At 58.8% G+C, this 27,818-nt stretch overlaps 4 protein-coding genes across 9 annotated transcripts in view; 1 reads left to right on the plus strand and 3 right to left on the minus strand.

Moving 5' to 3' along the window:
- PIEZO1 (piezo type mechanosensitive ion channel component 1) overlaps window positions 1-5,753 on the minus strand; it is a 25,101-nt gene extending 19,348 nt beyond the window's left edge. For both annotated transcript variants that reach the window (XM_054198849.1, XM_054198848.1), the window contains exon 1: window positions 5,582-5,753. In XM_054198849.1, the coding sequence (XP_054054824.1) occupies window positions 5,582-5,645 (64 nt within the window). In that variant the 5' untranslated portion in view covers window positions 5,646-5,753. The remainder of the gene's footprint in view (window positions 1-5,581) is intronic.
- A 2,380-nt stretch (window positions 5,754-8,133) lies between these two features.
- CDT1 (chromatin licensing and DNA replication factor 1) lies at window positions 8,134-12,958 on the plus strand. The gene is made up of 10 exons (XM_054201497.1): window positions 8,134-8,611; window positions 8,954-9,121; window positions 9,214-9,440; window positions 9,945-10,139; window positions 10,250-10,395; window positions 10,701-10,804; window positions 11,090-11,278; window positions 11,704-11,838; window positions 11,936-12,137; window positions 12,256-12,958. The coding sequence occupies exons 1-10, from the start codon at window positions 8,249-8,251 to the stop codon at window positions 12,417-12,419; spliced, it is 1,893 nt and encodes a 630-aa protein (XP_054057472.1). The 5' UTR covers window positions 8,134-8,248; the 3' UTR covers window positions 12,420-12,958.
- Window positions 12,959-14,646: 1,688 nt separating this feature from the next.
- On the minus strand, window positions 14,647-18,678 carry APRT (adenine phosphoribosyltransferase). Its single transcript, XM_054198735.1, has 5 exons — window positions 18,588-18,678; window positions 18,313-18,416; window positions 17,267-17,400; window positions 16,244-16,322; window positions 14,647-16,104 (listed from the first exon to the last, which is right to left on the minus strand). Exons 1-5 carry the CDS (start codon window positions 18,665-18,667, stop codon window positions 15,962-15,964), a joined length of 540 nt encoding a protein of 179 aa, XP_054054710.1. The 5' UTR covers window positions 18,668-18,678; the 3' UTR covers window positions 14,647-15,961.
- The window catches only part of GALNS (galactosamine (N-acetyl)-6-sulfatase), a 55,941-nt gene continuing 46,435 nt past the window's right edge, over window positions 18,313-27,818 (minus strand). Inside the window, exons 14-18 of one of the 5 annotated variants that reach the window (XR_008465957.1) lie at window positions 26,920-27,721; window positions 26,638-26,714; window positions 23,486-24,244; window positions 21,469-21,607; window positions 18,313-18,416 (exon numbers count right to left, since the gene is read on the minus strand). Coding sequence is in view for 1 of the 5 variants with exons in the window: in XM_054198730.1 (XP_054054705.1) it covers window positions 27,635-27,721 (87 nt within the window). In the remaining 4 variants the exon portion in view is untranslated. The other 4 variants (XR_008465954.1, XR_008465955.1, XR_008465956.1 and 1 more) reach the window with 4 other exon arrangements.

The following is a 27,818-nucleotide window of genomic DNA, read 5'->3' on the forward strand; positions in this document are numbered from 1 at the left end:
TCTCATGGAGCAAATATTCCCCTTCCCGCGCCAGCGGCGACAGGGCTGAGAGGAGCCTTCCCGGCGCGTGGGCGAGCCGCGCTCCGGCTTACGTGGGAGCCAGCCAGCCTCCCCTCACCCCCAGCCTCGAGGGCCACCGGCACCCCCCATCCTGGCACTGACCCCATGGTCCAGGGCAGGGTCCTTCGGGTGTCTGGGGTGAACCAGCCCCAGCGTGAGCCCCCGTCCCAGCTGCGGTCACCCTGTGGGTGCTGGTAGCACGGGAAGGCTGTGATGGAGCCCCGCTGGCATCGCCTGGGCTGGGGTCTGCCCGAGAGCTGTGGGGAGGACGGGGATTATGGGCACCGTGGGGAGACCCAAGGGCATCGCTGGGCACACATATGCTGCGGGGACCACCCATGCCCAGAGGAACAGCATGACCCACGTATTTTACACCACCAGCCCCCCAGGACTGCGGGCATTACTCCCAGACAAGGGCCAGGACAGAGCAGGCATCCCGGTGGCAGCGGCTCAAGGTTGCCCGTGGCACCACGAAGGGCTAGCAGCAGCTGACAGCAAACGCAGAGCACCCCTCTGCACCCTGGGGCTGAACAACCAGCACCCACGGGACCCTCCGGCTGGCGGCTCCCCCCTGCCCTGGCTGGCGGCATCCCCGGGAAGGCAGGATGGTCAGCGCTTGCTGTCTTCAACCAGCTTTTAAAGGGCTCGAGGATGAAAAATGGAGGGGAAAAACGATGCTGATGGTGTGGCCGGGCACGGCACAGCCCAGTTTGGGAGCACCCGCGGTACCCGGCTTTGCACCCACACCTCCTCGGCAGGGCCAGCTTCAGCGGGGCGTGCCGTGCCGGTGGTGCGTGGGTGCTCCGTGTCCTGCACAGTCGGAGGAAACCAGTTCCCCGCAGTGCTGACAGCGGGGAAAGCGCCAGAGCGGGGAGAAAAACCAGTTTGGCCTGTGGGGAGAGCGGTGGCGGCGGGGGAGAGCAGCCCCGCGGCGAAACCCGCCCTCCCGCACCCCATCCATCCTCCCCGCGAGGAGCCAGGCGGGTGGGTGGGTGGCACCCACCACGGTGACACCAAACGTCCCCCTCCCCGTGCGAGCAACACCCATCGCCCACCGTGCCCCGCGGTCTCGCCTCTGCGGCACGCACAGGGCAGGATCCGACCCGCACTGAGCATCTCCCTTGTACCCCCAGCAAGGTGATCCCGGATCCGCACCCCAGACCCCCCCCCGCCTTCCCCAGCTCCGTGACCGTGGGGATTTGGGAGCAGCCGGCCCAGCTCCCACGCTGCCGGGGAGTTCACCGCCGTGGCGGCCGGCGCTGGCCGCCAGCAGCACTTGAAATATTAACGATGTTAATGTGCCGGGAGGAGGATAAATCGCAGCACAGGGGAGCTGGGTGAGATGTGCCGGGTTTCCATCACGCTGGCCTTGAGATCCCCCTGTGGGAGGGGAAGGGGGGTCAGCAGGGACCCCCGGGGAGGGCAGGGACCCGGCGGCAAGGGTGGGAAGAGCCGGCGCCAGGGTCTCTCCCATTGCAACTGGGCTGGGGAAGCATGGGAAGGGCAGCTGCAGGAGAGGGTCGGCGTCTGGCGCAGCCCATTCCCCTGCAAACCAGGCACCGTCCCGCGCCCAGCTGGCCCCCAGGGACGGATCCGTATCCAACTGCATGGGGAAAGGGGGCTCCCCGGCCCCCAGCAGCGATGGGGGAGCCCCACACACCGGCACCATAGCACCATCCACCCTGTGCCCACACACAGCCCATACGCCGATTGGCACCGGCACAGCTGCTGGCCCTGCAGGGACCTGCGGCCGCTCAGGATTAATTAACAGAGCTCTTTAATTCCCTGCTATTTTCACACGGGCCCGTTACCTGCTGCCGGAGCCAGGCAGCTCTGCCAAGCCACCTCCCCACAGCCGGGTCCTGCCTCCCGGCTAACAGCCCCCAGCTGGGGTCCCCAGGGCTGGGGGGGGACACAACGACACCCAGACAGTGTCCCCAGGGTGTCACTTTGCCCCCAGGACCCTGCGCTCTGCACCCGCTGACCACAAACCAGAGACAGGCTAACGAGTGCCGATCACAGAGGCTCGCCCCGTCCCAAAATCCGGTCAGCCCCAAAGCAGCGAGCCCCTGGGCTGGCAGAGCCAGCCGCCGGCACGTTCCCAGCCCCAGCCCCGACTCCTCTTTCCGGGAAGAGGGAGCAGCCCCGCCGGTTCACCCGCCGCATCCTGTTTTTGTGGAAAGTTAATCCCGCTCCTGCCAGCGCCGAGGCAGAGGCCGGCCCCGCTCCCCGGGGATGCTGCGGGAGCTGCCCCGGGAGGGCACCGGGCCGGGTGCCAGCGGGTGCCACGGCTGCCAGCCTGGGAAAGCCCAGCAGCCGGCCAGTGCCTCCCGCAACGGGACAGGGAATTCAACGGCTCCGGGGGCGGATGCTCGCTGCCACCCTAGAGCCGGGGGACACCCCTTTCCCCGGCACCCACCGGCCCCGGGTCTGCAGTCCCTACACCGGGCACACACCAGGATGGGGGCAGCCCATGCCAAGGGGACGGAGTAGCCCTTGGAGTCCCCGGAGCCACAGGATCAGCACCGGGATGCCCGTACACATCTCTTGCTTTCACACCCACCTGCACCCAAGGACCCCCCACTCTCATCACACGGGGACATTCCCACATCCACCATAACATTTCCCACGTGCAGCTCGGGGCCGTGACAGTGTCTGCCATATGGCAGTGCCAAGCTGTGTCCAAACACCCCCCTTTCCTCGCCCAGTCCCCACGGGCACCCCGGGACTCTGCTGCGATGGGGCGCAGAGGCAGCAAAGGGTTAAACCTGGCCTTGCCCGGAGCGATAAAGCCCCTGCAGGACGAGCCCCAGGGGCAGCGTGGGGACACCCGCGGAGCCCCCACAGCATCGCCCACCTCAAGGGGCTTTGCAAAAGGCTCCGACCTGGAGAGACGGGCACCCCGGCACGGGCAGAGCCCAGGCAGGCTGCAGGCGGCCGGCCCTGCAACCTCCCATCCCCCTGTGCGCCTGGGGAGGAAACGGGAGTTATTGCTCTTGGAGACAGCAGTGGCTATTTTTTTTTTTTTTTTTTTTTTTTAATTTTTCTTCTTTTTTTTTTTTCCCCTCCTCTTTTTTTTATTTCCCCCTTCATTTTATATAAAGCACCTGACCGCAGGAGGTGGCTGGCTGCAGCCCACGCGCCCACCAGCACCCAGCTGGGCACCGGCCCCCTGCAGCACCCAGGGTTGGCCAAGACCCCCCCCCCAGGGACCCCCGGCACCCCACCGCCTCTTGGCCGGGCAAGGGGGGCTCGGCCAGGAGGGGGCATGTCCTCGCCTCACCCTGCGTCAGGCCCCCCGGTTTTGGGGGCACGGCAGCCCCAGGGAGGGGGGGGCTGCTGCCCTCATCCATTGCTCCTGCCCGAGCACCGTGGAGCCGGCACGGCCAGGAGCATCACCCAGCATGGGGGTCCCAGTGCAGCGCTGCCCGGTCCCCACCTCGGTCACCCCTCGGGTGGGATGTGCACCGCAGGCTGAGCCCCCCCACCAGCTCCATGCACCGCAGCATCCCCGCCAGGCAGGACAGAGCCGAGGCATCTCCCTGCGCCGGGGGGGGGGGATACGGCCCGTGGCATGGCTGGGAGGTGCACCCTGGGGGTCCGTGCCTGTGCCAGCCTGTGGAAGCGGGGGGCTGCCCCGAGCCCTGCCGTGGGGGCCAGCTCCCGTACCTCCACCCACCCCGAGCTGGCCAGGAGCCGCAAGCAAACATCCTCCGGACGTTTGGGAAGAGCCTAATTGCCAGGGAAAGGAAGGGCCACAGGCGGGTCATGCGCCCGGGCTCTTCCTCCCCTCCCCAGGTGCAGAGGGACAAGCCACATCCCCCTGTGCCTCAGTTTCCCCTTCGGTGCAGGTGTGAGGCCCCAGGCCCCCCCAGACCCAGCTGAGTCACCCACACGGTTATTTTGACAAGCGGCTGGAGCAGGAGGGAGCTGCTCTCCCAGGACAGCCCCCGCCCAAGCGGGGCCCCCAAATTTAAACAAGCCACCTGCGAGCTCACCGGGAGGGAAAATGCCAAAGCCACCAGCACCACCAGCCATGGCAGGCTGCGGTTCCCCGGCACAACGTCCCATGCCGGAGTGGGGCAAGTGGGCAAGCAAGCCTGGCACAATTTGGGGCCAAATTGTCACAATTGTGGCAGGAGGGCCCCATGCGTGAGGCCGCGCCCAGAGGCCACGTGTCACCCCGTGCGCCCATGGGATGTGCCCGGCAGCTCCCGTGCCCCGCAGCAGCGGCTGCCACCCCTCCAGCCGGGGAGCCCTTGTGCAAGCAGTGCCCGGCCACCTTCCCTTCCCAGCCCCGTCCGTAGGCAGGGTTATAATTAACCTCCTCACATCCTGCACGATGCACTGAGTCACTCCTCGAGCAAACCAGAGCAAATAAAGAAGAGCTTTTTCAACAGACACCGACTTCCTCTGCCAGCGGAGCTCGCCCCACGCCGGCGGCACGGCCAGCACCACGTACCCCCAGCCCGGCTCCCCAAAACGCAGCTGGGACAAAGGCTGCTTGGCTGGATGTCACCTCTCTGGGTGACACTACCCCAAAAGTCATGCCACCGCTTCCCCAGGCTGCGGGTCTCCCGGAACGGGCGGCGTGAGCCCGGCAGCGGTGGCCGGACCCTGCCCGTGCCCGGGCACAAGGAACCCGTTGAACAATCCTGTTTACGGAGAGGTTTTTCCTTTGCGTCTATGTAAAGGTAAACGGAGAATCCCCGAACGGGCTCCCCCCAAACAGCCGGGGTTCAAAGAGCCGATTCTTGTTCCGCGCGTCCCAGGACACGGGTATTTTCCAGGCTGGTAGCCAGACGGTTGCCTCGGTGGGTGGTGCATCTGCCTTCAAAAGGCCAGCGTTGCTTAAAACGGGCTGGGAGCAGCTCGGGAGCCACGGCCTTGCAGAGGCTGCTGCCGCCGAGGTGGGTGCCCCGCTCCCCGCCGGGAGGGTGCCCGGGCACGGAGCCGGGATGGGTGCCAGCCACCCCCCGAGCATCGCCGGGATCGGGGCTGTCCCGGCGCCCTCTTTGCCCCCTACCCCCCTTTGCAAAGAGGGACGAGTGGGGTGACACGGCGGTGTCCAAATCGGGACGGTTTCAGCCCCAACCGGTCCCCGGGGACGTGGGGACACACACACACACACACACACAACCAAGGCGCTGCCCCCGCACCCGGTCCGGAGAAGTTGCAGCGTTTCCCGAGAGCGAGCTCGGTCTCGCGTGGGACTTGGGGGGCGGGGGGGGAGAAAGCCGTGCAGGGTAGTCCCCCGTGGGGCTAAGGGGTGTCCCTATACCCCCAGCGCCCCCCACCCCCCCCCCCACCTCCCCCGCCGCGTGTCCCGCCACCGACTCCCCCCCCCCAACCCCCGCCGCCTCCCCGGGGTCCGGCGGCGGCTCCTCCCCGGTGGGGAGCACCGCGACCCGGCTCACGCGTGGGAGGGTGACACAACACACCCCAACACCCCCCCAAAAAAAAAAAAAAAAGACACCAATTCACACACACACCCCCCCGCCCCAGGTGCGGCCGCACTCACCGGCGAGCAGGGCGAGCGGCAGCAGTAGCCAGTACAGCCCGGCGCACAGCGCCCGCCGCTCCATCCCTTCAGGGCCGGCCCATGCCCCGCCGAGCCGAGCCGTTCCGCCCCGCCGGGGCTGGGCTGGGCAAGGCCCCGCTGGCCGGTCCCGGAGCTCCGCGAAGGGACGCGCTTTCCCCCGCCCCGCTCCCGCCGCCTTTATAAAGCGGCGCCGCCCGCCCCCCCCCCGCCCTCCCTCGGCGGGCTGGCCCGGCACGGCTCGGCCCGGCCCGGCTCCGCTCTGCCCCGGTACGGCCCGGCCCCGCCTAGCGCCGCCCGCCGGCACTGCAGCCCCCGCCACCGCCGACACGAGTTGGGCCGGTCTCAGCCCCGACGGGCAGCGGGATTTCCGCCCCCCCACCGGAGCGGAACGGGGAAGGGGGTGAGCGCTGGCCAAGCAGCCCACCGGTTCCCGCCGCCGGCAGCAAGGAAAAACCAAAATATATAAAAAAATAGTTAAAAAAAAAAAAAGAAAAGATGATGTATTTCCTGTTTTCTTCACCCAAAAAGAAAAATAAGAGGTCGGAGCTAATTGAGGCTGAGTGCTCCGCTCGGGGCCCCGGCGCTCGGTAATGCCAGCGCGGAGCCCTGCAGCCCGGGCAGCAACACGGCACGGGGCACTGCAGACACCCGCCGCGCTGCACGGGAGCGGGGGGTTCATGCGTGCTCCCCTGGGAGCAGCCGTGCACCCCTGGGAGCTGGGTGCACGGTCCCATGTCCCTGGAGCTGGGTACACGGTGCCGTATCCCCAGAGCTGGGTGGCCACCGCATACCTTGGGGAGCCAGACACACAGCCACGCGCCCGCGGAGCTGGGTGCCCAGGTGAGGGGAGCTGGGTGCCTCGATGGTGGGGCCGGGGGCACGGTCATGCACCCCGGGGGCTGGGTGAGCTGAGCCCTGGCTGGGAGGACGCTGGGCACTGGGGACAGCTGGTGGCGAGGGCAGCATCACCGGCGGCTGTGGGGCAGCGGGCAGCACCCCGGCAGCGCTGGTAACTGCCATTCCCTAACAGGAAGCATTGGCCCATGAAATTCTCCGCATTCTTTAGCTTCCCCGCATTTGTTTTCCAAGCACACTTAATAAATTGGCATCCAGATGGCACTCTGCCGACCTGCTCCCCACCTCAGCGGCTCTGCTCCCTTCCCTGGGCTCCCTCCATCGCTCTCGGGGCTCTTTCCCCCCACCCAGGCCCAAGCCCCAGACGTGCCATAGAAACTGCAGCCATCCGGACATCACTGCCCACACCGTAGCTGCCGAACCACAGGCAGGACAAGCCTGAGGGCCCCCTCGGCACGTGTGTCCAGAGTTTTGCCAGGCATAGCCCCTCGAGGGAGCTGGGGTGGGCTTTGGGCACCCAAACAGCTTCTGAGCATCCTCAGAGCAGGGTCTCGGTCCTTCTGCCCGGCCACATCGATCCCCACCGCTGTGACCCAGACAGATTCACTCGCATAAATAAAACACTCGTCAACGCTGAGCTGCGAAGCTCTGCATTAACACCACGCCTGTGAAACCCAGACATGGAAATCGCCGCTGCAAAAGCCCCAGGCTGCATCCCCCCTACCCAGAACGGATCCAGGAAAAGGTGGCGCATGGCGCCCATGCTGGCGTCTCGCTCCCAGCCTGGCCCTGAGCACCCGCCACACCACAGCCGGCAGCTGGGCTGGGAATGGAGGCTGTGGAAGTAAATGGGCACGGGGAATGGCACCCCAGAGCCCTGCCTCGCGTAGCCGAATCCGGCCCTGAGTGGCCCTGCTTCACTTTGCCGGCCTCGCTCAGGCTTTAAGAGAGATGCTGGAGAATGGTGCAGCCCCCTAATGTGCTGCGGGCACAGCCTGAGTGCCCGGCAAGGCATTTTATGGGCAAGCAAGCTTCTCCCACGTCCGGGCAGTGCCATTAGCGCACGGCCACGCCGTGGGGCAGGGGGATGCCGGGGGCAAGGGGTGCTCTGGGTGCCTCTGGAACCCCTTGTTCCCATGGCTGTCCCGAGCTGGAGCACCAGGCACTTCCCAGAAACAGAGATGCGGGGGAAGGCAGCAATGGCAGCGTCCCTGGAGGGACCCCACGGCCACCGCAGAGCTCTCGCTGGGAGCTGGGCAGGGCTCGGCCCCACGCGAGCTGGAAACAAGCAGCTCCCTGGCCCCAAGCGTGCTGGGGCGAGCAGGTGAGAGGGGTGACCACCAGCCCAGGGGGCGGGGTTAGCGCCATGTCAGGTGCTGTTTGCCCCGCTCAGGGTCTCCCACCTTGCAGCCCCCCGCACCAGCCGAGGGCCGGGCAGCCTCCCTCCCTGCAACGGGCAGGGGCACACGGTGCACCAGCCGGTCCCCCGAACCGGGCGCTGCGGCACCGGGCAAAGTCGGAGGGGGCTTCCCCGGAACGGGTCTGGTCCCCCCCCGCCGCCGAACGGCCCCCTCTCATCCCCCACGTGGATGCACCCCTACAGGGAGGCACGGCCCCTTTAAGAGCCCCGTGGCGCCAATTCCGCCCCACGTGACCCATCCCGCCCCGCCGGTGGGCGGTGCTACCGCCGCGCGGGTTCCCGCCGAGAGCGGAGCCTTTGGCGCGCGCGGGAGTGGACGCACGTGTCGGCGCGCCGGGACCACCGCCACCGGGACCACCGCCACCGCCGCTATGGCCCAGCTCCGCCTCACCGATTTCTTCGGTCGCACGAAAGCGGCTACCGGAGCCCCGGCCAAGCGCGGCGGCGGTCGCCGGCTTAAGGCCGCCCTTGCCGGGCCCCCGGTGCACCGGGAGGCGGAGGAGGACGGTGCCCCGGAGGGGCTCAGCGCCCACCCGCCGCCGCTGCCCGGCTCGCCGCGCACCCCGTCCCGCGGCGGCTCCCCGGCGGTGCGGGGGCTGGCGGGCAGGAAGCGGAGCCGCCGGGAGATGGAAGGGGAGTCGCCGGTCGGGGCCCGGCCCGGGGAGCCGAGCGGGAAGTCGGCGCGGAAGAGGCTGGAGATGCACCGGGACGCGGAACCGGGGCTGCCGGCCGCGGTAGGGAGATGCTGGTGTCGGGGTTGCGGCCCTAAAATGAGGATGGGGGGAGTGACTGGGGGGGGACGGAGCGTAAAACCAGGACACCGTCTCCGGAGCAGTCCCCCGCAAGGGCTTGACCCCCCCTCCCCTAGTGCAGACCCCCCCCGGGCTTGTCCCCCTTCTCCTGATGCAGACACCACCACCCCCCTACGCCAGGGCTTGCTTCCTGCCCCTACTGCAGACCCCCCGATGGCTTCCCCCCTTCAGTGCAAGGTCATGGGTGGGGGGGACACCGGGGAGGGGGGGTGCGTTCCCTGCACGTCCCGGGGCAGCTTCTAATGCTCCTCCACTCTTTTGCAGGCCGCCAGCCCCTCGCCTCCAGCCACTGCTTGCCCCCCGACGCCACCCTCGCTGGACCCGGCAGCAGACCCCCCGGCCAGCACCACCCGCTCCCCTGGCGAGGGACAGGATGGGGGGACACAGCCCAGCACAGGTGACAACCCGGGGACAACCAGACGTTTGCAGCGGGTACGTGACAAGCCTGGCTTTCTGCTCCATTTTTTTGCGTTTCTTGCCGGTGTGTGAGCCCTGCTCTGACCCTGTGCCCCCTCCCCACCCAGGAGGACCTGGCCGGGCTACGGTGCCGCCTGCAGAGGGTGAAGGCGCTGGCCCAGTTGGCCCAGCTGCCACCTGTCCCCGCCGCGGCCACCGCCGACCTGCGGAGCTGTCTGGAGCAAGTGCGGCAACTGGAGCTGCGGATCCGTGAGAAGAAAGCGGGAAGCAGAGCCATGCCGGGAGCGCAGCCATCTGGGGACACCGAGTCGACAGCTCCAGCGGCAGAGGCTGGGTGAGGAGCAGCTTTGAGGGCTAATCGGGGTGTCCCGCTGGCTGCCACAGCCCTGTTCTGCTGCTCGGCCCCACAGTGGCTTTGCAGGGGTCTTGCCACCCCTGTGTGGGGGTGTGGGGGCTCTGTGGGAGCGCTGGCTGGCCCCGCTGCATGCACAGGGCTTCTCTGGAGCAAAACTCGAGTGTGGTCCAAGCCCCCCTGACTCCGCTATGAGCGCTGGGGCATCCATGTCCCTGCCTGGGACATGAAGGGTGGGTGATGTGACCCAGATGGCACTGGTTTCTCAGAGAAGAGATTTGGGATGAGGGGAGGAGAGGGATCTCCCCTAAACCGGTGAGCATGCAGCTTCTAGGCTCTGAGGTCAGCCCTGTCAGCAGTGGGACCACCGTCCTGGCCGGTCTCGGTCCCCGGCTGCACCCTCGGGGCTGTCCCAGCACTGTGTTCACCCTCACAGCCCGTGGCTGTTGTGTGCGGGGGACCCTGACCCCTCTCCTTTCCTGGCAGTGAGAAGCCCCCCGCGTACCAGCGGTTCCACACCCTCGCGCAGGACCTGCCCCCGGGGCTCACGCTGCCCTACAAATTCAAGGTGCTGGCGGAGATGTTCCGCAGTGTGGACACCATCGCCGGGATGCTCTTCAACCGTGCTGAGACCATCACTTTCGCGAAGGTCAAGCAGGGGGTGCAGGACATGATGCGCAAGTAAGTGGGCAGCAGTGGGCAGCCCGTTTTGGGGTCCCAGCTGAAGCTGTCGGGGCTGATGCCCTGGTGTCAGCCCTTGGGGTTCCTGATCTCTCTGGGTGTTGTGGTAGGCAGTTTGAGGAGCGGCACATGGGGCAGATCAAGGCGGTGTACCCCACCTCCTACAGGCTGCGCCAAGAGAAGAACATCCCCACCTTTGGCAATGGCGTGAAGAAGTCCGACTATCAGCTCACGCTGGAGCCGGTGCTGGGGGAAGGTATGTACGGCTTTGCGGGGGGAGGCCTGAGAGCTGTGGCACACTGGATCCTGGCTGGGATCCCTGAATCCCCACGGATGCCCTCTGCTTGGTCAGACAATCACTTGGCACATAAGGGTCTGAGCGTGTTGGAAGTGGAAAACACTTTTGGGACAAGCAGGAGGATGATAGGGTAGCGCTTCTGGCAGCGACTCAGCCCCACGGCAGGGCTCTGATCCCATCCTTCCCAAGGCTTGGGCCCGGTCGCGGTGTTGCCGTGCTTGGCCGAGGTGCTGTGGGTGATGCTTATGTGTCTCTCCTTGCAGAGGAGAAAGTGGACGGCCGCCCGCACTTGTCAGCGTCGCGCTTGCTGGAGCGCAGGAAGGAGTTCAACCGCAACCTGGTGAACATCGTCAAGCAGCACCACAAGGTGAGGCTCCCCCAGCGCCCTCCGCTTTTGGGGTTTGGGGTTGCTCTGGTCACTATTTAGAGAAGCAGGTGGAAGGAGCGGGCTGGCATCCAGGCTAAAGGACATTGCTGGTTCCTGTGGGATGCTCTTGAGTGGAGAAGATGGCAGCTGGAATCTTTCCTGGCTCTGAATTTCCCCCAAGCCAGCTGCTATGTGTTGCCAAACTGTGCTGGGAGCGCAGAGCAATGTCCGGCTCCCCCGTACCTGGCCCGCAGGTGCCGTGACACAGCTCTCTCCCCTCTTCAGGCATTCCTGGCCGCCCTCAGCCCTCCCATGGTGGTGCCGGAGGAGAAGCTGACCCGCTGGCATCCCCGCTTCAACGTGGACGAGGTGCCGGACGTCAGCCCGGCAGAGCTGCCGCAGCCGCCCCAGGAGGGCAGGCTCACCACGGCCCAGGAGGTGCTGAGCACGGCTCGGGGGATGCTGACCCCCAAGGTGAGTCAGGACCAGGGTCTGGCTCCGTCTGTGGCGGGCAGACCTCAAACCACGTGTCTCTCCGGGAAGATGTTACCGGATAGGGGTTGGGAAGGATCATTCCAGAGCCACAGGACTCGGAGTGCTGTAAGATGTAGGCAGGTGGGAACGCAAGCCTGGCTGTTACCACTGCAGGTTGTGGTGTAAGGTGTGGTGTGAGGCTGGTTTCAGGCTAGAGGAGCCGTCAGTGCTGACTTTGGGGCTGGGAGCGGAGATGAAGCACCCCAAAGCGTCCTCTGTGCAGGCAGGACGGGTCGGACATGCTGGGGTGGGAGCGCTGGGCTGCAGGGTGGCGGCGGGGGCGGTGGAGGGGAAATTTCTCCTTCCTCCAGCGCGAGCGGCTCTCAGCTGTAACCCAACTCCTCCTCCCTCTTCCACATGAGCAGATGGAAAAAGCTCTTGCCAACCTGGCCTTAAGAACCGCTGAAGCCAGTGTGGGGGAACCGGTGGTTTCCAAAGCACCGTCCCCTGCCAGCACCTCCAGTGCTCTGAAAGGGGTGTCCCAGGCCCTGCTCGAGAGGGTGAGTAATTCAGTCCTGGCCGTAACACCGGTGCCGGGGTGGGGAGGGGGACAACACGACCTGCCTGTGTCTCACCCCGTCTTCTCTGCTCCCCAAGATCCGGGCGAAGGAGGCGCAGAAGCTGCAGGCGCTGATGACGCGGGACCCGCGGCAGGAGGAGCGGCTCGCCATGCTGGGGCGGCTGCCAGCCATGGCCCGCATCCTGCGCAATGTCTTCGTGGCCGAGAAGAAGCAGGCGCTGGCCATGGAGGTGGCTTGTGCCCGCATGGCCGAGAGCTACAACGCGCAGATGCCTCCTGGTAGGAAAGCCGGGGGGGGGGGGGTGTCTCCTTGCTGGCGCGGGAGGGTCTTTGCGGGAGGAAAGGGCTGGGGAGTTTGACCCGACTTTGACCCGGCGGCTGCCGCTTCTTTTCGCAGGCGAGATGGAGAAACACTTGCGCCTCTTCGCAGAGCTGCTGCCCGACTGGGTGGGGATCCACGCCATCAGGATGGACACCTACATCAAACTGGACAAAGGGAAGGACCTCGGCCTCATCACGGAGAGGCTCACCAAGGCGGCAAAGGAGGCAGAAGCCCCCTAAGCCCCCCAAGGGTCGAGGCTTCCCTTGTGCAATCTCCTCTAAATGTAGCAAATCCTGACTGCACACTGGGATCCGATGTGGGCTTACGGGAGGCTCATCCTCAGGGATGTCTGAGGAAGAGCAAAATGCCTTAATTTATCTAATTCCTCTGCCAGGGTCCCTGAGGTCTGCCAGGGTCCCTAACCCTTGAGCTCAAGGCAGGCAGTCCTGCGTCCTGGAGTGACAACGCAAGCTGTGAGGAGGAACTAACAACCTCTGCTTGGCTTGCTGCGTTCTCCTGAAGGTTTGATGCAGAAGGTTTCTCACGAAGGTTTGATAAAGGAGGCTTCTTCCATCAACGGCCCTGCTGGGGCGGAGGCAGGACTGGGCAGGGTAACAGGCAGGAAGGACTGAGAGAAGTCGTCACAAATTGATGTTTTTGGGAGTTCTGGGCCTTGTTCTGTTTTTAAGAGAGGGGAAAACGCATCTCCAGCACTCGCTGGAAACAACTACGGGACTTGTCAAAACATATTTGTATTAAATGTTTTAAATATAGCTGACTTGTGTTAACCCAGCACTCTTCCTCCGTGAGCTGCCTGTCTACGCCGTGTTAGCACCGTGGCTCTCCATGGCAATTGGCGCCGGCCGGCACACGCAGGGAAGGGCTGGATCGTCATCCAGCTCCTGGAGAAAGCCTTACTGGAAAAAGTGAGCGTGGGTTTGCAGGGAACTGAATGCAGCTTTTGTAAATCGGGACTGCGGAGCAGCTCCCGTGGGGACAGGAGCAGCCAGGGCTGAGGGTGGGCGCAGGGGGACTTCTTCCCCAGGGGAAAGCCTGGGTCACTTGGCTGAAGTGGTTTGGGAAGAGGGACAAAGAGGATTCTGATGGCTGCGGAGGTGCTGGCCTGGCCCAGCGTCCAGGTCAGGTCAGCGCTTGCCGCAGGACGGGCAGCGTGGGGTACGAGGGAGGAGGTGGGGGCTGCCCCTGCCCAGCGCCGTGTCGGGCGCACCTCGCACCGCTTTCTGAGCCAAACTCTGCTGGTTTTAGCATGGGACATCGAGGACTCGCACGGAACAGGGACTGTCCTTCATCCCTCTGGGTGGCGGACCGCGCTGGTCCAGGGAAGCTTCCCCACCTGAAGCGCTGGTTTCGGAGGCTGGCAGCATCCCCGTAGCACTGCCCCAGGGAGCAGGCAGGCCCTCCTCCTCCTCCTCTTCCTCCTCCAGGACCCTGCTCGCCATCGTGCAGGCCAATTGGCTAGCACTGCTGGCAAGAGGTAGCCCTGTTTCCAGGGAGGAGCGTTTAAACCCAGCCTGGAGGCTGGAGGGATACACGGGGCTGGGGTGCGAGGCCGGGCTATCGGCTGTGCTGAACGGACCTCGCTGCGGTGGAGAGGAGCTGGTTTCGGCAGCCTGGCAGCCACACACGCGCCCCAGGGGAGCTCGCGGCAAGCTCCCGTTCTGCTTGGGACAAAAAAACCTTCCTCCCGCCTGGAAGCCACCCCTGCACAGCCCCGTCTCTACAAGCAATTACATCAACAGTCGCTCACAGCCCGGCCAACGTGAAGGTACCGTCCCTGGGTTCCCTGATGTCACCCCTTGGCCCTGCACGCAGCCAGCTCTGGCACTGGCGGGGCTTACGCTCGCTTCCACAGCACGCAGCTGCTTTCCACGGCTCTTTGGGGTGGAACTAATTTTTCCCTTCTCTACCTCGCAGCAGGGACCCTCTCCTTGTGCCAAGAATGCGCGCGAGGCGCTGCCTCCCTTGGCTCCGCGCAGGGGCTGGCTGCGAAAACAAGTGCCCTGGGGGAGGTTTCTCCCCGGGGAATGGTGTTTCTCGGCGCAAACTGAGCAGCCACTGAAGTGGCTTTTCAGGAAACAGTGATAAAAATAGCCCTAATAGCCCTTACAAGTGTAAGGGCAGGGAGTGCGGCATCCCTGCGCGCTGGATGGGGAAGGCGAGCTGAGCTGTGGGGAGCTTGTCTATGATCCCACTGGTACTGGGCGCTTCCACTACAACCAGCAGGACCAGCCTGGGTACACCCGCCTCTGGCCAGAGAGGGGTGCCAGGCACAGAGAAAAGATACCTGAACTGCTCAGTCCCAGCCAACTTTCCTTCCACGCATGTGGGGTGGCAAGGGGGAGCTCATGCCACCGCCTCGCTCTCCACTGACTGCTTGGTTTTGGAGGAGGACGCTCACGTGGGTAATAAACGGCTTCAGCTACTGCAAGCACAGGTCTCGGACAGTTTAGAAAAAATAAGTTGACATTTATTTTACCAGTGAGTTCAGCCCCTGCAAAGACAGGGACACAGTCCCTTATGTTTTCAGGCATGTGGAAGTTTTGGCACGCTGGGTCTTAGCTAGTCCTGTGACCAAAGTGAACCATGCTATAGGGAGCATCTCCAAACCCCGCTTCGTCCATCACACAACCCGAGTGAGACCGCTGGAGCTTGGCTGCAAGCGTAACACCTCTTCTGTCTTTCCCGTGCCTTTATCTGACACCAAACATACCAACATGAATGGGCTCCAAACCAGCATCATCCTTTCAGTGCCCCGGTAAGACAGCACAGGGAAGGCAGCCGCACAGGGAGTCAGCTATCTTGCAGCAGATGGGGATTTTGTGCTAAATAAAAGCTGCTCCTGGCTGCAGCGGCAGGCTTTGGTAGGTGCCAGTGCTGCTGGACAGAAGGCGGGCAACCAGCCCCGAGCATATGCATGGCCCCCTTCCTCACTGCTTGTCACCCCGCTGCGTGCTACTTCTCCTGATGTAGATGGCTCCTAGTTTTGCAAAACCCGCTGCTAAGAACTATCCCGGACCAAAGGAAGGCAGATGGTTTCCTACAGCAGAGACCTTCAGCTTCCTGCTGGGTGAAGGGAAGGAGAGCACAAGCCAAGCTGCAAGCTGACTTGGTGTTTGAGCTCGTCTACACCAGCAACCTCCACCGCGTTGGCAGCAGCTGCCTCCCGCTCTCAGGACACAGGGCTCGGCAGGCACTTAATTCTCTTTAGGAAGCACTACCTTAATGTAAGAGCAGCCTATTCCGCCGTGAGCGACAGCGGAGAGCAACCGGACCATTCACTGCGGTCAAATACATAGGAGTTTATCCCTTAGACTAATCATCGCTTTGTGCCCATCATCTGTGTTTCTTTGGCAAACTCTTAAGGGGTTCCTCGGAGGCTGACCAGGCATGGCTCAAATGAAGGGGAATGCTGGGCCCCCAAAGCTATCAGAGCTCTCCTGCCTCAGCTGGAGTATTTTCACTTTGGTCTCCTAAAAAAAAAAATATTTGGTGAAGATGCATCTTGGTCTCCCTCCCCAAAAACAATCAGGCTGTTCCTTCTTCCCAAAAGGATGAACTCCAAAAAGGATCCCTACGCTCAACACAGCTTAATCTGCAGCTTGGAAAATAAATAGGACTTAGGATTGTATAGCATCTGGCCAGAATCAAAACTGTAGGTTCCCCCCCTACCCACCCTCTTGTGACATCAAGAAAGAGTCACCGAATAAAGCCCAAACTCGTGCACAGCTCATGACGTGCATTCCCTTCTCCCAGCTCCTCCTCAGTCATACTGCAGCAGAGAGTAGAAAGGGATGGACTCGAGTTTTTCCGACCCTTTCAGGAGTTTTAACTCTATGATCACCAGGCACTCCAGGACTTCAGCCTTCAGCCTCTTCATCAGCTCACAGGCTGCACACATGGTACCTGCACGACAGAGGTTGAGCAGAAACATCGTCACTCGAGGAGCAGTGCCGAGGTACGCTTCAAACCCCACAGCCGCTCCTGCTGTCACCAACGCACGCGTCCGTGGGTTACACATGCTCTAACACCGTCTGCTTCTCACCTCCAGTTGCAAGCAAGTCATCTACAATAACTACTTTTTGTCCCGGTTCCACGGCGTCGCTCTGGATTTCAAGCTCAGCCTGCAGGGTGGGAAGAGTAGCTTCATTTTAGTCTTGCCTTACAGAGAAACGCTTCACAAACTGCTAACACGCGGTGGAATGCAGACGAGTCTTCAGCGAGATCAACCTTAACACTCAGCACCTAAAACCCCAAAAAACACATATTCCAGCTACAGGGGAGTACCACGAAAATATATAGCGGGTTAGGTGACTGCTGGGCCAACCCTCTGGCATGTCAAAATCCTGAACGTTCATCAAGTGAGTTATGGTCCCCTCGTGAAACCTTATCCTGAAGCAGCTTTCCAGTGAGGAAAATCTCCTGTAATGCACTGGGCTGGAGCTCTCTGCTTGGACAGCACCACCAAGCCAGATCCAAACCGCCACAGGCACGTCCTGTGTCAGATGAACTTGTCCCACGCAAGGGTTGGCCCAAACAATCCTCATAAAGAATGCCTAGGTTCGGTGTTTCTGCTGCCGGTCCCTGGGTGCCGTTAGTTACCAGCGGTAGCGTGTTATTGGGCTCACACCTCTGCTCTTTAATCGGAGAGGCTGCGGTGTTACGAGGCGAGCGCTCTGTTTTGAAGCCATGCAATAAAGGCATTTACTTATAGCACTTACTGGAAGAGTGGGAAACACACTCCACATTCGTGCCCCTGAATTCAAGCCAAAGAAAGCAATTTAGCATCAAGTCGTTATCGTGCCCCCACCCCCCAAAAAAAAAAATTACAAAAAAATCACAGCGCGGCTCAGCGACACAAACCGCGTGTCCATGGCTCGGGGAAGGAGCCGCCATGCCAGGGCACAGTGAAGCTCAGCGCCGCTCCTGAAGCTTGTGCCATGCCAGGCTGCCCGTGGCATCAGCACTGGCTGTGAAACCCAGCTTGGGGACCACCCCGTTGGTTTTATCACCCCCTCCTCTCGCTGACACCCCCCAGCCCGGAAACCCTCTTCTCCCCGGGCATTACCTTGCCATACTCAAGCGTGTAGGAGACTGACTCAGTCGGACCGGGAAGCTTCCCCTTTTTCCGTATCGGCACGAAGCCGATGCCCAGTCTCTGAGCCAGGGGGGGGCCTATGAGGAAGCCACGGGAGTCCAGGCCTGGGGGGAGCAGAGCAGCACAGAAGAGTCATTCGACTGGGGGTGTCTTTGCACAATACCCCAGGTTTATCCTCCCGTATTCAGCAGAGTGTCTCTAGAAGCAATTTGCTCTTACAGCCATTTCTATGGGTTGAAAACACACACACCACACTCCTGCACTGCCTGTGCTCGCCAAGATGTGCTGCTGACGGGCTTCCGGGCCCCGCATCAGCCTATTTTGCCTCTCCTCTGGCTCTTCTTCTTAGAGATAAGCTCAGCTAAGCTCCAGTATCAGTTTGGCCACACAGCCAGGGAGTTTGCACCACCGGGGGACAGACTTCAGTTAACATGAGGCATTTGGACCACGTTTGGTCTAGACTCCTTGAACTTTGGGCTATCACCCAGCCCGAGCACTGCTTTTCTAAGCACCTCCATTCTCAGCCTCTTTCATAGGTGTGTTGCAACGTGTTACCACCACAAAGGCTGTTTCTGTTGGCTCGAAAAAGCCCCCTGAGAAGGAAAACGTGCTGGAACAGAGTGCCTGCCACGGGGACTGTGCGAGACCTTACAGGCATGCCTGTAGGACTTTACGTCAGACTTTCAGTCTGACTGTCTTTCAGTACTTTTCGGTACTTCCTGACTCTCTTTAATGATGAAAGCAATGAATTACGGAATTGGCACTGAAGTGTCAGATGGAGTCTGCCACATCCCAAACCAGTATTTTAGGTTTAATATTAACAGCAGTAAGTTAAGGGTATAACCTGTCCCGGCATTACCATATGATAGAGGCCAACGTTCGGGTGACTATAACGTCCAAAGGCTATAGTATTCCCTGCCCCATTAGCAGAGGAGCCTCCCCACGCTCCCCCCCCCGGGCAGCCCGAGGACAGGGCGCTCTGTCCTGGCCTCAGAGGTGTTGCAACCAACACTCACCTACAATAAAGTCGATTCGGGGGAAAGACGCCCTCAAGTGCTCTTCCAGAAGATCGATCAAAGTCCTGAAAGCTCCAGGATCCTTCAGCAAGGGGCTGATATCGCTGCAAAGAGAAGGAAAGGGGTTAGTCACCTCCGGGGGCTGGTCTGGCTCCCGACCGAGCTCCTAAGCCCAGGAAGTATGGATGGGCGGCGAGGAGAGGAGAGGAGCGGGCGGCGAGCCCGCGTCCCTTCTCCGTCCCCGGTCCCGGTCCCGGTCCCGTCCCCGTCCGCACCGGAAAAGCACACCGGGCACCGGGAAGTCGGGGAAGGGCCGCACCCGATCCCGCACCCGCCGCAGCCGCTCCTCGCTCATGGCGGCGGCCCCGCTCTGCGCAGCCGCCGCGCAGCGCCGGGCGGGCGGGCGGGGCGCTCGGCGGGGAACGGCCCCGCGCCGCCTCCGGGGCCGCCAGCATCGGGTACGGCGCCCCGATACCCTGGGACGTGGAGCTCTGCCCCCCCGGGACACGGAGCTCGGGAACCTCGGAGGCCCGACCCCTCGATGCATGGAGCTGTGGAACTCCAGAGCCCCGACCCCCGGTGCACGGAGATCTGGTACCTCAGGGCGCAGGGCATCGGTCTCCCCCTGTGCAGGGAGGTCTGGTATCCCAGAGCCCCAGCCCCCCCGGAGCATGGAGCTCTGCAACCCCAGAGCATGGAGATCTGGTACCTCAGGGCACAGAGCATTGGTCCCCCCTGGTGCGTGGAGCTCTGCAACTTTGGAACCCCGACGCCCTGGTGCATGGAGCTCTGAAACGTCACAGCCCTGACCCCCTGGTGCATGGAGCTCTGAAACGTCACAGCCCTGACCCCCAGTGCATGGAGCTCTGGAACTCCACAGCCCTGACCCCCTGGTGCATGGAGCTCTGGAACTTCACAGCCCCGATCCCCCGGTGCATGGATCTCTGGAACTCCACAGCCCTGACCCCCAGTGCATGGAGCTCTGGTACCCCCAAGCACAGAGCACCCGTCCCCCTGGTGCATGGAGCTCTGGAACCCCAGAGCCCCGATCCCCTAGTGCATGGAGCTCTGGTACTCCAAAGCCCAGACCCCCTGGTGCATGGAGGTCTGGTACCCCAGGGCACAGAGCACCAGTCCCCCCAGGGCACGGAGCCCTGACTGCCCGGTGCATGCACCCCCATGCACAGCACACCAACTCCCCTAGTGCATGGAGCCCCAGTCCCTGCATGCATGGAGCTCTGGCATCCCAGGTCACAGAGACCCGATGCCCTCGGTGCGTGGAGCTCAGCTACTCTGGTGCATGAAGCCCTGGTCACCAGGTGCACAGAGTTCTGGCACCTTGGGGCATGGAACCTCAACACCCCCTGGTGCATGGAGCTCTCGTCGGTACCCCAACCCACAGAGTCCCAATCTCCCCAGTGCATGGAGCTGTACCACCCTGCAGCATGGAGCCCCAGTCCTGCCTCTGAAGAGTGCTCTGGTACCTGCAGCACGTGTTTTTCCTCAGTGCATGGAGCCCTGGGACCTTGCCTTGCCCCAGCCAGCTTTGGAAAGGGGTCCTGTGTGCAGAGGTTACACTTCACTTCATCCCTGCCCTGCTATCACTAAACTCTTTCCTGCTTTTCTGTCCCTCATCACCTCTTGTGAACCCCTGGAATCGCATTTTGTGGTTGGTAGAACCGTTGGTTTGGATTACACTCGTGGGGGATGATAACACAGCCAGTCTGAGCGCCCTCGGTCCTGGGCTAACAGCTCGGCAGCTACTGGTGTCACTTACTGGCACGGCAGGTCAGGGCACTCTCACACAGCTCCTATCTCCCATCGCCTGATGGGTGAATAGCCGTTTGCCCACGCAAAACCCATCGTGGGCAGGACACATACTACTGAATGAGTACAGATCTCGTCTTACATTAGCAAATACGACTTGGGCCTGGTCCAAATGCATCTGGGCACAACCCGCTGCAGAAAGGAAAGGCGGTTCTAGCATGCAACACCCCTGGCTGAGCTCAGTGCTTGCTGCCGATAGCTGTGATGGGGACAGCTCGGCTCCACACCCTCCAGACAGCCGTTACGGTCTGTCTTTGAGGTGTGTGACAGCACGCCAGCAGCTATCCAGGTGTTTTGCAGTGATTTAATGTGGACCCCGTGGGACAGGTGCTCAGGGCTGCAGAAGCCTGGCTTTCTCCTAATCTTGCTGGACTAGTTGCTCCCAACAGCCCTGTGGGGTCCTTTCAGCTAGGAGAAGTGGCTCTCGCGCAGGAGGAGCAGCCGACAGGAGGAGAGGCTGGTCTCCTCTCCAACTCAGCTGTGACAGGCTCGTGTACACATCATGGCTCATGAGAAACCCAATTCTGCCTGCATCCCAGCATCTGACACGTCCTGTGTCATTGCACAGTTCCCAGTGCTTGGTGCAAACCCTCAGGAAGCATTTGCCACACACCGAGTCCTCCACTGCTCTATTTTCTTCCTAATTCATCTATAGATGGCAAAAGACACCTGTTTAACGGATGTCTGCCTGAGGTGCAAAGGGAGACAAGCTGAAGGCCAGTGCAAAGGTTGCTCCCTTTCTTGTTAAGCTCTCTATTGCCAGAGACAGCCCGCGCAGGAGGTCAGCGTGTCTCCTTTCACAACCGTTCCCTTAAAGACTAAGATTTTCCCTGAAGTCAGATTATCTCTTTGGCACCAGAAGAATCCTCTCTAGCAGCTGTTCCAGTGAAGCAAGCACAGATGAAGCACGTCGTCTTCCACTGGAACAGGGGCTTCGCAACACCCTCGCTCCCTCAGATGAGCTGGAAGGGTTTATCCTGTAACCTTACCAACCACGATACTGGACAATGAGCTATTCCAGCAACTCCTCTTCTTCCTGGCGGATGGAAGTCATGGAATTTATCTGCCTACCCATGGAAATAAGCAGGAGCTGGGAAAGGGCTTTTTTGCAGGCTGCCTGCAGTGCAAACACCAGGCACCCCCTGCCTTCTGCCTCTCACTAATGGAGAATCTGTGAGCTGGGGTCTTCATCACGCTTTTCTCGTTTGCGGCCCTCCTACGCAATCGCCACCGTTACTAGCAGAAGACACCACCACATTTTTCTTGAGGCTAAGCGAGGTTCCCAGGCCCCTCACGCCAACCAACCCCAGGCAAAGCAGCAGCTCTCACCAGGAGGAGCTGCCGAGGGCTCCCACCGGTCCCTTTGCATCCAGCAGCTGGGTGAAGAAACGGCTGGGGGGATCTCTCCTCCTCTGATGCGGGATGTCTCCTCCTCTGATGCAGGATCAGGCCTCAGACACCATCAGTTCTGCCAGGAAGAACACAAACGTTACACCAAATCGGACTTCCAATGATTCAGCTGCCAGAAATTATGCCAGCTCAGGTTTAAAAAACATTTCTCAGATCTCTGTCAGAACTTCACCTCATTAATCCTCCATTTCAAAGGTTATGAATTGCACCTACCAGTCCGGACTGGTTTTTAACATCCAAAATAAATTAGTTTCCCCGTCATTGTTCAACCTTTGAAACAACAGCGCTGACTCCTACTGCAATTTCCATCTGAAAAGAACTTTCCTAGGACCAATTTCCAAATGTGATGTCAAAGGACTTGGGCTCTGGAATATCATCGGGGAGGTGTCTCAACATCCGCTTGCGGCTTCCAGAGGTTTAGGGCTGTTCTGTGCCTGGGGGAGGAACCACCACCTCAGATCTGGACCCCCCAGAGGGTACCGTAACAGGGGGTCACTGGCTTTGCCTCTCTTTTGGACACAGAGCTAATGAGTAATTTAGAAGTGCTTTGAGATCCTGATACGAGAGATGTTATTAACCTGTCAACATAAAAACTGGGGATATAAAAGCTTGTGGGCTAACTCTAATCAGCTTAAACAGGCAATTAGAAGAGCTGTGCTGAGTATGGAAGTTTCTGTTCCGTTAAGGATTTTAAAACTTCAGTGTGAAGTGGAACAAAATGCTCAAAATTTCAACATACCCCACAAGGGGAAATGAGAACTAAAATTTCCTTTCAAATCCGCTGGAACGTTTCGTTTCAATTTCAGCTTTAGAAACGCATGCACTTTAAACCCATTTTTTTAAAATATCTTATTTCAACAGCAGAAAAATGCAGTTCCCCAGCCAGCTCCCTGGGCTTGGGACCGAAGCGTCCGTACTGAATAACGAGCTGGCTTTGTCCCCCCTAAAAGAGGCGAAGGCACCATGAACCAGCTCTGCCCTTCCACAGCATCCCTGTTTGCGCGGAGCCGAACCCGGCACCTCCTGCCCGCTGCGGCAGGTTGGATCAGGCCCTTGGAGAAGACACAGAACTCCTCTCTCTCCTCTGGCCAGCCTGGCCGAGCCGGGAGGGGATTTTGAGTCCGATCCAGAACTAATGGATTTGGCACGCATTCCTCGCTGCTGGCGAACGGGCCGACGGGCTTTTCAGCCCCTATCCCTTTCAGATGGGAATCGTGCTACCCACCTACATATCACCCAGAAGGGTATTAAGTGACTCCGGGAGGGACAAAGGCATAGAGAGCTGCCAGGCTGCCGCTCTCGAGAAGTTGTATGGCAGAGGTTTGTTTTTTTACACTCCTAAGAAACCACAGGCTTTTGGCTGGGGATCCACCTTTATTTAGGATTTATATAATCCGAACTAGACTTCGAGCAACAACAAAACTATAAACGGTGGAAGGGGATATAAAGAAAACAGGCAAATGGAATCTTTTCTCCAGTTAAACTGGCTTTAAAATAGCCAGTTTCCAAAGGAAAAAAGAACCAAAAATGAGATTTCAATTCTTCCCTTACAACTGTTCTTAAAAACTAACAGTTTAATTCAAGAGGCGCTGTCGTGTTGCTTTCTGATAACATATGAAAAACTCACATCAAATACTATCAGAAAACAAAAGCAAAAGTCTATTCCAAGTATTATAACTGTTAAGAGAAATGGAAAACAAGCCACACTAACTGCAAACCAGTTAATTGGATACCGAACAAGCACTCGAGAGTAACTCTTGGAGAGGAAAAGTGCATGTGGTTTATAAAGTTTCCCAGTGCTGAGGACAACAGCAAGATCCCTGGGGAGAGATTTCTCGTCTAGCTGGGCTGAAGAGCCTGCTGGCAACTCTGCAGACAATAAACTGCCTCCCAGCACTGCCTTCCCCTCCAAAGCCCCGATTCAAACCATTCTCACCTTCAAAAGGTCTTTCTTCAGCTGCTGAAATTATTTCACTTGATGACTGCAAAGATGTCCTCACTGGAAAAAAAAAACAGTGTTCTCCAGCCTTTGGGAGATCCTCATCTTGCCTGCTTCGCTTTAGGGGAAACCAGGAGGCTTTTGGAAGCTGTCCACCACGTTTGGGAAAGGCTCGATGCGGCAGGTACCGGCAACTGCCAGCTTCCACGCGGCAGCGAGCGTCCCAGGTTCAACAGCCTCCTCGGCGATATTAATTCCAGTTCCGTTAGTAAAAGCCCACTGTCATCCTCAGCACTTGCCCGAAAACTCAGTCCCCAGACACCGTGTAACGTTTTATTAGCAAATACGTGGGTATCACTCGCTCTTGCCCTGAACTTGCCCATTTTCACTTTTAATACTGTGTTTCTCGGCTTCCCATTTAAAATGCAGAGGCATGTTATCTTTCATCACCGCACTCAATACAGTTTGCAGGGCATTAACCTTGGCTCTTAAGTGTTCGGAATTGATCTTCTGCTTTCCAATTCCAGTGTTCAGATCCCCAAATTGTTGGTCCACAGAGACTAATTTGCCACCGAAATAATCCATTTGTCGCTGCAGGATTTTAAAGCAAGACTCCATTTTTGCAGCCATAGACTGTAAATGCAGTAGGACTTTCTCCACGATTATTAGTTACATCAATTTCAGAAGCTCCTCTGCATGGAGGGCTGGATGATAACGCAGCCTCAGGGGCAGAGCAGGGAGACTCAAGAGGCTCAGCTAATTGGAAATTAAAGGCAAGAAAGAAATTCCTTGGACTCTTAGCCCAAGCAGATATTAAGCTTTTAGCATTTAGCAGACATATTTAAATATAAAGGGAGGAATGCCACACAGAAGCAGTCTTAGACAGATATCATCTTTCCTTTAGCTCTTATGTCTTGCAGCTTGAGAAAGGAAGCCACCAACAAACCAGCTTCACCGCTGCAGTCCCCGACTGACCAGTAAACCCCACCGGACCCACTCCTCTGTCAACTCCTATTGCACACACAACCGCAGGCCGCTCCTGCAAAGCCAACTCCTGCCCCGGTACGGGCAGTTCACGAAACCGGGCAACTATCACCTGGACCAACTTCAGATGGGAGGCTTAGGATAATTATTAAGGGCAGACGTGGCAATACGTGCTGGCTGCTTTGTGATCCAAGGCGTGTATCGGTGTTTTTGAGCTGCGTCACACTAACGCTGCAGGCTGGCAGCGCTCGTCCCTGCGGCTGCGCTGGTGGACGCAGCCTCAGGCCACGTGTGCCCCTGGTCCCCACACCAGCCTCTGAATTGTACTCAGGCAGCTGTGTGGGCTGGGAAATTGATCCACGTTAAAAATAATACAGGGAAAACAAAACAAGCTATTTTTAACCCAAGTCAGTCCCGTGATCTGGAAGGCGTATTTGCGAGACTGTCCCCAAGCAAGGTGTTACTCAGTTGTTTTACAGGTGCGCACAGACAAATCATATAATGCACTTCTGATAAATTAGTTTATTTTTCTTCATTAGTTCTTCATCTCACAACTTTAAAATCTGTACATCTTTGGGAAAGGCTTGGATTTAAAATTCTTCCTAGCCAGCCAGCTGTAAAACTACTATTCTTATTTAAATTTAAAGCAGTAGCTTCTTCACATTAAGCTTTGCTCTTTTATAATAAATGGACACGAAGCAGATAATAAACAGACATCAAGTCAATTCACTTATAGCAGCCAGCTTTCCAGTGCAAAGTTTACATCCAGTATCTATGCACTGATAGATTATTTCAGCGAGGACTTTGTGTGCTGGGTAACCAGGCAAACACCGTGTGTGCTGAGAACAGCACGGCTCGTCCAAGCAAGTCACACAGACAGGGGAAAAGCAGCATCTTCAAAACTGCAAGCGGTGAAAGAGTAAAGAAAGACGTGGCAGCCAGGCAGGCGGGGGACACGGGGTAGCAGGCATCCAGCACGCTCACGATGTGCATACTGCAAATGCTAAGAACTGAGAAACGCGTCTGGGCTAGTGCTCAGACGATGAGCTGCAATCCTGCGATGCAATCTCTTAATAAACAGGACGTAGAAAGACAAAGCGCTGTCAAGAGTTTGCAGCAGACATGTTCATAATTATTCGAGGGCTGACAGCGATTTTCAGGGAGTTGCAGTGACAGACTCCCTCCTCTGGTGGTATCTTTATCTGGTGATAATCGCGGACTGTAGGACTCTGAACAGTTCTGGGTGACAGAAGCAGTAAAGCAGAGGTGGACCAGACCCAGAAAATAGGAAGTTACTGGTTTTGTGTGGTCTCCTGTGCTGACAGACACGCGTGACTGCTGCAAGTCCTCCTACCAGTCCTTCTCATATAGCATCACTGAAGAACAAGCTGATAAGAATCTCTCAAGACTTGAGCTATCCACACTTGTCAAAACAGAGGGAAATGTTATGGATGAACTGGAAGTGCCTCAATATACTGGAAGGACAATCAGCAACATCAAAAGGCATCTAAGACATTTGGACCATAAACAAACGCCATTTACAGATGAGCAAACAGTGAGTTTCAGAGGCTCTGCCAGACGACGAAATAAATGTTGGCTGTGATTTCTGATAGGTGGAATAGTAAGAGCTGACTCAAGTGCTGTTCTTATTACAATCTTATAGGATTATCCAGCTTCAGGAGATACGCAGTAGGAATTACTGTGGAGGGGATTACAGGTAGCATAAACCATGGGAACGGAGAGAATGAGAGCATTTGGGATTACTGGGAGGGTAAGAACAAGCAGCTGAGAAGCCCATTGCGGGCAACAGCACAGCAGTTACAACAGCAGCAGAGCTCTCGACTCATCTCAAGCCAGCCCCAAGCTTTCCTTGGGAAGGGAGCAGGGCTGTTTACAGGTACAGAGCACCTTGATTTTTCCCAAGACAGCACAATGCCATGCGGAGAGGGCACGCGCACTGTATAAAACACTGCAGGGGTGGAAGCAGAGCTGCCGGTGCAAACAGCATGGCTGGGGTTGCTTCTAGCCACTCCCTTGAAGCCCCAGAGTAACTTTGCTTGGTTTTGTTCAAGACACGCTTATTAGCAATAACGAAGGGTGCGAAACAGGCTCAAAAGCAGATGAGAAATTTGCAATGTGAAATTGTGCGAAGGATCGGCATTTACCGTGAACTCTGCTTGGAGAAGTGCTACACCCAGGCTGTGGAAAGTTTGCACAAGGAGAATTCCTCAGAGAGCATACACTGGAAACAGGGTCAAGAGTTAACATCTGATGTAAACGGGCATTTCTGAGCCTGCAGTTGGCTGGACCCAGATCATGAGACTGAATGCGTGACTTAAACCATATTTGGACCCAGATTTTTGGAAATAAAGAAAACCCCTTAAATGAACAACTGACTCCCAGCGCCCTAAGAATATCCTGCACACCATCAATAAGACAATACTTACAGGAATATGATCTTCAAATTTCTTCATACTGCTACCTAGGGAATGCTTGAAGCTACAGATGGAAGGCAGGCAAGGGTGTTCTCCTGACATACTAAGGGAGCCAGCCCCCAGGTTGGGAACAGGAGGGAGCACTTGTTTGCCCCCAGTGATGCCCAGCAGCGGTCTGAGCCGTACAGCTGCACCCAGTGCTCTCAAGTTTAGGAAGAAAGGAAAACCAAGTTGGAGTCCAAAGAGTTCACAATGGAAATCAAACGCTAAAACAACAAGCTGCAGACAAACAAGCCAAGGGCAGCTTGGGCAGGGTTTTCTGGCGGCTGTAGGTTTCCTGAACAGTCCCCCATGGCTGCTGTTGGGGCATCCGAACAAGCCATGATTTGGGAGAGCAGGTTGGGTGGAAGGAGCAAGAGGAATGGTGCATCCATGGCATTTCTGAGGTGATGGCAGAGTTGCGGTTGTCCAGAGAGCTTTTACGGTTGAAACAGTGTTCACTGTAGTTACCATTTACGGAAACAACTAAAACAGCAGAAGAGTACAGGCTAAACCCTGAGCACTAGCAATATAAACACTGGTCCTTTTGGAAGAGCAAATGATGATATCATACGTACATCACACCCTTCCTGTGTAAACAGGAGTGCCAACATGAGAAGACATGCACTGTAAACCATACGTCGGGCTGGTTATAGCTTTCCCGTGTAGCTCTTGAGGGCTGCAGAGATCAATGAGGCCAAATGCACTTCTTAGGATCAGACTTGGGCTGTTTCAGGCACTTCCCTAGTTTCTCACAGCCTGGAGGAGACCAATTCTGTTAAAAACAAACAAAAAAATATATAGAAAGATGATTCATACCAAGTACCTGCTAAGCCCTAGCCCTAACCACCCCCTTTTGATCCTCACAAGAC

The sequence above is a fragment of the Rissa tridactyla genome, chromosome 4, assembly GCF_028500815.1.
Source record: "Rissa tridactyla isolate bRisTri1 chromosome 4, bRisTri1.patW.cur.20221130, whole genome shotgun sequence".
Taxonomy (NCBI): Eukaryota; Metazoa; Chordata; class Aves; order Charadriiformes; family Laridae; genus Rissa; species Rissa tridactyla.

Coding starts and splice junctions, on each gene's coding strand:
- APRT (XM_054198735.1), bottom strand. CDS start 18,667: ATGAGCGAGGAGCGGCTGCGGCGGGTGCGGGATCGGGTGCGGCCCTTC. Junction 18,417..18,587: donor GTGCCCGGTGTGCTTTTCCG/GTGCGGACGGGG, acceptor TTCTCTTTGCAG/CGATATCAGCCCCTTGCTGA. Junction 17,401..18,312: donor CCGAATCGACTTTATTGTAG/GTGAGTGTTGGT, acceptor TGCTCCCCCCAG/GCCTGGACTCCCGTGGCTTC.
- CDT1 (XM_054201497.1), top strand. CDS start 8,249: ATGGCCCAGCTCCGCCTCACCGATTTCTTCGGTCGCACGAAAGCGGCT. Junction 10,396..10,700: donor GGAGCCGGTGCTGGGGGAAG/GTATGTACGGCT, acceptor CTCTCCTTGCAG/AGGAGAAAGTGGACGGCCGC. Junction 10,805..11,089: donor TCGTCAAGCAGCACCACAAG/GTGAGGCTCCCC, acceptor TCCCCTCTTCAG/GCATTCCTGGCCGCCCTCAG.